At 39.7% G+C, this 8,639-nt stretch overlaps 1 protein-coding gene across 1 annotated transcript; it reads left to right on the forward strand.

The window, feature by feature from the left end:
- Positions 1-208: 208 nt before the first annotated feature.
- Positions 209-3,438, forward strand: LOC143558049 (uncharacterized). Its single transcript, XM_077046977.1, has 3 exons — positions 209-561; positions 1,543-2,465; positions 2,756-3,438. The coding sequence occupies exons 1-3, from the start codon at positions 209-211 to the stop codon at positions 3,436-3,438; spliced, it is 1,959 nt and encodes a 652-aa protein (XP_076903092.1).
- Positions 3,439-8,639: the final 5,201 nt, after the last annotated feature.

The following is an 8,639-nucleotide window of genomic DNA, read 5'->3' on the forward strand; positions in this document are numbered from 1 at the left end:
GGGAAATCGTGGAAAAAATACTCGTAAAAGTCGATAAATTCGTTTTTCCCGTGGATTTTGTTATTCTTGACATGGAGGTTGACGACCAGGTCCCGCTCATTTTAGGCGACCCTTCCTGCGTACTACTAAAGCGCTTATTGACATCTTCGACGGCAAAATTACACTTCGTGTAGGGAAGGAAAACGTCACCTTCGATGTCGTCAAATTGATGAGGAACTCCAGTAGTCAGGACAATTCCGTTTATTTTCTTGACACATTCATATCTCAATTCAAGCGCTGTCTTGACTACATCTCTGGAGCAGATTTGCTTAATCAGGAGGACGAGGTTGATGTTCCCCCGGAGCATGACCTGAGCATTCTTGCTAGCTCACCTCCTGAATACCCTGAGGTGTTCACGGTTGCCGATAGCACCGAGGGACCGAAGGAGAAACCATCGATTGAGGCACCACCATCCCTTGAGCTTAAAGAGCTACCTCCTCATTTGGAGTATGCTTTTTTGGACGGTGAGGCCGATTTGCCCGTCATCATTTCTTCTCAGTTGACGGATGATAAGAAGTCGAGGTTGGTTTATGTGCTCAAGGCACACAAATAGGCTATTGCGTGGAAACTCATGGACATTCAGGGCATCAGCCCGAAATTTTGCACACACAGGATACTCATGGAGGATGAGTACAAGCCTGTAATCCAATCTCAGAGGAGGCTCAACCCTAACCTGTCGGAGGTGGTCAACAAGGAGGTTATCATACTCCTCGACGCTGGCCTGAGTTATCCCATCTCTGATTCTTCATGGGTTAGTCCTGTTCAGGTCATCCCTAAGAAGGGAGGGATGACAGTTATCACTAACGAACGTAATGAGCTTATTCATACTAGGATAGTCACAGGTTGGCGGGTTTGCATTGACTAAAGGAGGCTTAACGACGCTACTAGGAAAGATCACTTTCCTCTTCCGTTCGTCGATCAGATGTTGGAGCGTCTGTCGAGACGACAGTTCTACTGTTTTTCTTGATGGATTTTCATATTATTTCCAGATCCCGGTCGCGCATGAGGATCAGGAAAAGACCCCCGGTAGCGCATGAGGATCAGGAAAAGACCACCTTTACATGCCCATACGGTACCTTCGCGTACAAACGTATGCCTTTCGGGTTATGTAATGCTCCGGCTACTTTCCAACGTTGCATGGTAGCGATATTCCAGGACATGATCGAGAGTTCCATGGAGGTCTTCATGGATGATTTTTCGGTATATGGGGACTCCTTTGATCACTGTCTTTCTAATCTTGAGAGGATGATAAAGCGGTGCATAGAGACGAAGTTGATGCTAAACTGGGAGAAGTGCCACTTCATGGTGACTGAAGGCATTGTGCTCGGGCACAAGATTTCGCGAGACGGTATTGAGGTAGATAGAGTTAAAATCGACACCATCAATAGACTTCCTCCACTGACTAGTGTGAAATCCGATCGTAGTTTTCTCGGGCATGCGGGTTTTTATCATAGGTCATCAGAGATTTTTCTAAGATCACCCGGCCCATGACTCGCCTTCTAGAGAAGGTATCACGTTCGACATCGATGCTGATTTTCTGAAGGCATTTGAGTTTCTCAAGGGGCAGTTGGTTAACGCCCTTATCTTAGTAGCACCCGACTGGAGCTTACCCTTCGAGCTCATGTGCGATGCTAGTGATTTTTCAGTCGGGGCTGTTCTAGGTCAGCAGAAGGACAAGCACTTCCACCCTATCTATTACGCGAGTAAGACCCTCAATGATGCTCAGGAGAATTACACGATTACCGAGAAAGAGTTTCTAGCAGTGGTCTTCGCGTTCGACAAATTCCGTTCTTATCTCGTGCTGTCCAAAACCATCGTTTATACTGATCATGCGGCATTGCAATACCTTTTCGCCAAGAAATATGCCAAGCCTTGTCTGATACGATGGATTCTCTTGCTTTCTGAGTTCGATATTGAGATTAAAGATAAAAAGAGAGCGGAGAATGTTGCTGCGGATCACTTATCACGTCTGGAGGATCCGAAGAGAGAGGAGATTAGAGAGGACACCATCGGGGATAGGTTTCCCCACGAGTCGTTGATGATGGTGGGAGTGAGATATGAATGCGAGCCAGTTTTGTACGTGAGTGCTGAAAAGGAGGGTCTGCCATGGTTCTCCGACATTGCGAATTATCTAGCCGAAGGAGTGGTGGTCAAGGGCATGAGTTATCAGCAGAGGAGGAAGTTTTTCGCAGATGCCCGCCATTACATATGGGATTCACCGTATTTGTTTTGTGTAGGCGCCAATCGAGTGTTGAGGAGGTGTGTGAGTAGGGAAGAGGACCGTGAGGTTCTTAGACATTGTCATGAGGGTTTGACTGGAGGCCACCATGTTCCGTCTTCCACCGCTAGGAAAGTTCTGGATTCCGGCTTTTATTGTCCATCGATTTTTAAAGACTCACACATGTTTGTTAGACAGTGTGACGCATGTCAGCGCACTGGAAACATCTCATCCCGTAATGAGATGCCCCAAAACCCTATTCAGGTTTGTGAGGTTTTCGACGTTAGGGGCATTGATTTCATGAGTCCGTTCCCTTCTTCTCGAGGGAACCGATACATTCTCGTGGCTATCGACTACGTTTCCAAGTGGGCTGAGGCTCAAGCCTTTCCCACTAATGACGCCTGAGTTGTTGTGGGATTCTTGAAGAGGTTGTTCAGTCGGTTTGGTACTCCCAAGGCCTTGATTAGTGATAGGGGCACACACTTTTGCAATGCCCAGATGGAGAAGACGTTGGCACGGTATGGGGTCACCCATTGTTTGTCCACCGCCTATCACCCACAGACGAGCGGGCGAAGAACACGAACCGAGGCGTGAAGAGAATTCTAGAGAAAACTGTCGGCAAGAACCGAAAGGACTGGTCCGATAAGTTAGATGATGCGCTTTGGGGTTTCCGTACAGCATTTAAAATGCCTATTAGGACCACACCCTTTAGGATGGTTTATGGGAAAGTGTGTCATATGCCGGTTGAGTTAGAGCATAGAGCGTATTGGGCGTTGAGATCCGTCAATCTTGACCTGACCCAGGCTGCGAAAAACCGGTATCCCCAAATTCATGAGGTGGAGGAGTTGAGAGATGAGGCGTACGCGAGATTGTGGAATTATAAGGAGCGTACGAAGGCGTTGCATGATCGGAAGTTGAAGAAGGTGAAAGAGTTTAAGTGTGGGGATCGAGTGTTGGTTTATAATTCCCGTCTGAAGTTATTTCTAGGTAAACTTAAATCAAGATGGCTACGACCGTATACGGTCAAGGAGGTGTTCCCGCATGGTGCTGTTGAAATTCGAGATGTTGATAGGAGCTCGTGGAAGGTAAACGGCCATAGGTTGAAGCATTATATTGGTGGGCCGGTTGATTCGGTTGAGGAAGACGTGTTTTTCCTCGACATCCCTAGGTTGACTGCTTGATAAGGATAGGACTCGGGTAATGCCGAATGTAGAGTTTGTATATGTTTTTTTTGTTTTCTTTTATTCTTGTATTTTGAGTCAGTTTTAAGTTTTAGAGTCTGTTTGATGTCTGCTATGGGTGCTTTGAGCTTTGTTTTGCAGGTTTGGATGCTAACGTTCATACTCAATCTCCATTCAGACGGGGGCGTTCTGAGCGTATTGATTTTAGGAGGGTTCCCAAAAGTCGCGGTCGCGAATGAAATGCAATACGGTCGCTTTATAGGAACTTGACTTATGAAGATCACTGCCTTATTACCAGGGGAGTCTGTTCCATTTTCTTTATGCTTTGCTTTATTTTATTTTATTTCTTCTTTATTTTTGTCTTTTTCCTGTCTCACATTTAGGGCAATGTGAATTTTAAGTGTGGGGATGAGAAACTGGTGTTTTTTAGGTAGTATAAAAAAAATAAAAATAAAATAAAAATTAAAAAAAAGAGTATATATTTATATATAAAAAAAGCAAAAAAAAATAAAAAAAACGAAAAAAAATAATAATACAAAATTATGTCCCTTGAATTAAATGTTTTGCGACAAAATGGAAAATGATAGAAAAATTGGGGATTGGTTTTTAAAACTACTAATATATGTGAGAAAAAAAATAGAAAACGTACTTAATTTGGGATGTGTCGGTAGACCCAACTAGCCTTGAAAGGTTTCCCCTGATTATTATTAATTTACCTAATAGTCATAACCCTTGTGGGTTCTCATCTTGAGGGGGGATAGTGAAGCTGAAAATTCGATAAGGCATAGCGAGTATTACCTTAATCTTTAAACCTTGAACGGGTAAGAATTACAAGCACTTAAAATTAGCACGCCACTCTGTTTTATGAAAATAAATAACGAGTCCCCGACCATGTCCATCATTTATACGAGCTTAGAAAATAGTTATATATTTAGGTAAAAGATGCCTAAGAGCACAAAATTTTGTTGCACGAACGTCAAATATGTGCAAATATTTTGAAAGTAAAGTGAATGAGAAAGTTATGCAAATGCCAAAGAAGCATTCACAAAATAAAATAAAAAAAAAGAAGAAATCAAAAGTATTAGAAAAAGAGGCCAAAAGACACATACTAGACGGGGCCGAGAGCTTACGTGTTACCAAGTGGAGGCCTGAGACTGTCATATACTGGGTTGCAGCTCAGGTGAAACAATGTTGGGCCGAAATCCACTAATATGGTTTTAGGTTTATGAATTGCTCGTATGACCTCATTTGACCATTCATCCATCTAAATTCCACCTAAGTGCATTTTCTTCTTACCATTAAAGGGTTTTTAGCTTACGATGATAGGTTGAACCAGTCTGTTTCAACCCGGTTTATATTGTCTTGATTATGCTTGAGATTGGGGTAAGTGGATCTGTAACTCTTTAGGTGTGAGACCCATAGGTTTATTGATATCACTTGAACTTAATCACTGAATATGATGGGGGGCTTGATAGGTTGGTGGCTGGGTTTAAGTGGACAACAATATCGGCAATCGCGATTTTTGCGTTTATCTATTATTAATTAAAGTAACCTAAATGTTTTGAAAATCAGTTTTCCGATTATGATTCCATTGCAAATAGCTTTTTTAGGGACGAAAAAGATTTAAGTGTGGGGATATTTGATGTGGTATCAACTATACATATTATTATATAAATATTTCCTATACTTTTAGATACTATTGAACCAAGTTTTTATTGAATATTATTATTATTTGATTCATGCGTGAGTTTATTGCTTTCAAGAGATAATGAGCTAAAATACGTTAATTTCACTACGAGTCCAATGATTGAAAATTTTAACATTTTTTATCTAATAATAGTAGTACTAAAAATATTAGTAGTAATAATAATAATAATAATATAATAAAAAGAATATAAAAAGAAAATAAAAAAAAAAAAGAAAATAGAAAGAAAGTAATGTGCTCATAATGTGTAATAATAATAATAATATAATAATAATAATAATAATAGAGTTATGGCAAGTTGTTAATTTCTTTTTGGACAGGGCCCACTAGGGTTAATTGGAAGAAGTAACCATATGTTTGTCGGTGAAAGCTTGCAAGATAAAAGGTGCTAGGAGCCGTCACTTTTCGGGGGGGAGCCGGGCCCTACAATGATAGAGAGGAAGATAGCAGCTACAACAAACAGTTATCATTATTCTAGTTATTCTTGAAGGAGTTAGCTGATTGAAATTTACAAGTAAAACAAAGGAGCCTCCATCAAAGATTATTATTATTCTTGTGTTTGGGAGTCACAAAAGTAACAAGAGAGACAAGATTGATTGGCGGAATCATTATTATTATATTTTCTTTTGGTGACTGTCATATTATTTTTTTGGCAACCGCAAGTCAAGTCTTTTGGAGTTGTTCGGGTTCACACCTACGCATTCAAACACGGTTATCTTTATTATTTTTATTATGAACTTGGTTGTTGAATTTATTTATTTTATGTTTTTGAACATGATAGTTGGCTAAAACCTTATTAGTTGCTTAGGCTTTGAATGAATATTTGTTGAGTTTTGGTTTGCTTGTCGGTATTGGGTTATTGGTGTTGGACTAATATTATTGTAATAGACTTTTTGATGCTTTTAAGATGAATATGCATGCTTAATATTAATTTACTTTTATTCAATTGTTCCATATATGTCTTTGTAAATCTCTTTCTTGTGTAGACGCATATTAGGTTACCTACTGTATGTTTGTAACTAGTTTATGGTTTATAGTCGACATAATCCATAGTAACTATTATTTGAGGGTTTAAAGATTTTAAGTGTTCTACCTATCTTGAGACTGAGAGGTAATAGGTAGTTAGGGTTGTCTTATTCATTAGGCGGTTTGGGTATAGATTACACGAGAGTGGATTTCCCCCTTATTGTCTTTTGATTTTTGCTATCCTAAGTCTTTTTTTGCATCTTTAGGTTACTCCTTACGTCCCTTACACTCCCGGATGTATTGTGTTTAGTGATATTGAGAGGTGATCTAGTCATTAGAGTACTTTAATATTGTTGGAAAGACTGAGAGGTAATCCAACCAACCGGTTTGCATCATACGTCCCTTAGGTAATCCTTTTAGGTGACACCCGGAGAATGATCAGGGATCCATCCACTAGGATGTCTAGGGCGTCGTATCTTTAGATCCCGGTTCCATCACAGTTTCCATAGCCGATAAGCATCCAAGATTCACAAATAGGATATCAAGCCTAGGTAACGCATTTCTCATTATTGTCTTTGTCTAAGTTTTAGAGTTTTTAAGTTTAATTTATTAGTTCAAATTAGTTAAATTAATTTAGTTTAAATAATTATTAGTTTTAAAATAAAATAGATAAATAAATCCAAAAATAATCTTTTTCTAAATTATTAGTTTAATTAGCTTTTAGAATCTAGTTTCGTTAATTTAATGAGTGTTTCTAGGGTTTGATATTCCCGAACTTCCCATAGCTATTCTACACCCGATAGGTTCACTTGCTTGTTGCTAGTGGTTTGGTTTAGGGTATTCTAGGTTTTTATTACTCGTTGTGCTAGGTTGATTAATAGCATTATTTTTATATACCACTTTAGGCACATCAAGCCTTTTTTCTTTCTGCAAGCTTCTCCAATCTTCTCTTGTACACCATCACCTTTACTGATTTTTGCCTTTTAGACTTAGGTGTTTCAATCTCAGCTCTTTCTTTTCTTTTTAGTGATTCTTTTGCTTCAGTTTCTGGTTTAGAGGATTTAGAAGATTCAGATGATTGAGATGGAATGGGTGTGGTAGGTTGTGTTACTTGAATTTCTGGTTCTTTGTCAACCATTTCCTCAACTACAGGTTCATCAGTCTTGGGTTCTTCATTCTCTTTAACTACTTCAAGAATAATCGGTTCATTTACTTCAGCAGGTTCTTCAACTCTCGGTTCTCTTTCTTTACTCATATTAATAAAATCTTTTTGTGCTTTTCTTGCCGCCATTACTATTTCAGGATGATGTCTTTCTGGCTTGTTTAGAATGTCTATCAGATCCTTCATAATGACCAGTTTTACCATTGTGCTAGCAGATATTTCAATGGTCTCATCCTCTTCTTGATCAATTGGACCTAATCCAAGTCCTTGTTCCTTATCAGTTTCCATCTCTGGATTGGCAGGTTCAGTTTCAGATTGTTCATGTTCAGTTACTTAGGCTCTTCAGGCTCAGTTATCACTGGCTCTTCAGTTTGTGTATGCTCTTGTTCATCATCATTCAGTTTTGCTTTTAGAGCATCCAGTGTGGCCTTGATTGCCTCATCTGCCTCCTTTGTCAATTTCTCATTCTCCTCATCCTTTTCTTTCATCTTGATTAGTGTTTCGAGGACTTCTTGAGGAATTTCCTCCTCATTTTCTTGATTCAAAGACTACAAATCTTCATTCATTAATCTTATGACAGTCTTTACTGATTCAACTTCTGCTACATCAGGATCAATTACATTTTCTTAGTTAAGTATATCATCACCAGATTGAACTTTGTGTTGGGACCCGGGATGTAAATCATCATCTGTAAAAGAAATCCCTTTCCCTTTTTGTTTCCTTTTCAGCCTGTCTTCTTCAGTTTCGTCTTCACTATCATTCTCCCCCTCATCACCAGAATCTCCATCTTCATATGCTTGATTTATCATGTTTAGTGCATCTGATGGTCCAACATCCACAACCTATTATCAAAGCTGGCATACAAGTATCCAATCACCTTTAATCCTTCTGCACCATCATGTTTTGCTTCATCATGTTTCTCCCCCTGTTTTGGTGCATCTGAGGTTTTCTCAACCTCAGACTGCCCCTCTAGGGTTCGAATTTTCAATAGTGCTTCATTTAATGCAGCCTCTAAAGCTTTGTTCCTGGTTTCCAAAACAGCATTCCTCTCTTTCAGCATAATATTTTCAAACTCAAGCTTGGCATTTTCATAGACATTGTTGTACATATTCGGGCTTGAAGGTGGGGTTTCTAGATTTGGCTTTGGTGCGGGTTCAGAAAAGGGTTCTGATTCAGCAGTCTCTAGATATGGTACTCGATATTGCTCAGGTTCTGTGGGAAGTGGTTGTGATGGCTGGGTAGTGGTAGTGGCATGTGCTTCTTGTAATGGAGAGGATGGTGGGGTTTGAAGATGTGTGTCTTGATCAGGTTGGGCAAGTTGGGAAGCAGGTGTTGTGATGATAGGTACGGTAACTGGTGATGTTGGTG

The sequence above is a fragment of the Bidens hawaiensis genome, unplaced genomic scaffold (genome assembly GCF_021521415.1).
Source record: "Bidens hawaiensis isolate Kalapana, Puna unplaced genomic scaffold, B.hawaiensis_p1.1 tig00019316_1, whole genome shotgun sequence".
NCBI classification, from domain to species: domain Eukaryota; kingdom Viridiplantae; phylum Streptophyta; class Magnoliopsida; order Asterales; family Asteraceae; genus Bidens; species Bidens hawaiensis.

Excerpts from the sequence above, each read along its gene's own strand:
- LOC143558049 (XM_077046977.1), top strand. The coding sequence starts at position 209 with ATGAGGAACTCCAGTAGTCAGGACAATTCCGTTTATTTTCTTGACACA. Across the intron at positions 562-1,542 it reads ACGGATGATAAGAAGTCGAG|AGAAGGTATCACGTTCGACA; the intron begins GTTGGTTTATGT and ends CTCGCCTTCTAG. Across the intron at positions 2,466-2,755 it reads TGTTAGACAGTGTGACGCAT|ATGGAGAAGACGTTGGCACG; the intron begins GTCAGCGCACTG and ends TGCAATGCCCAG.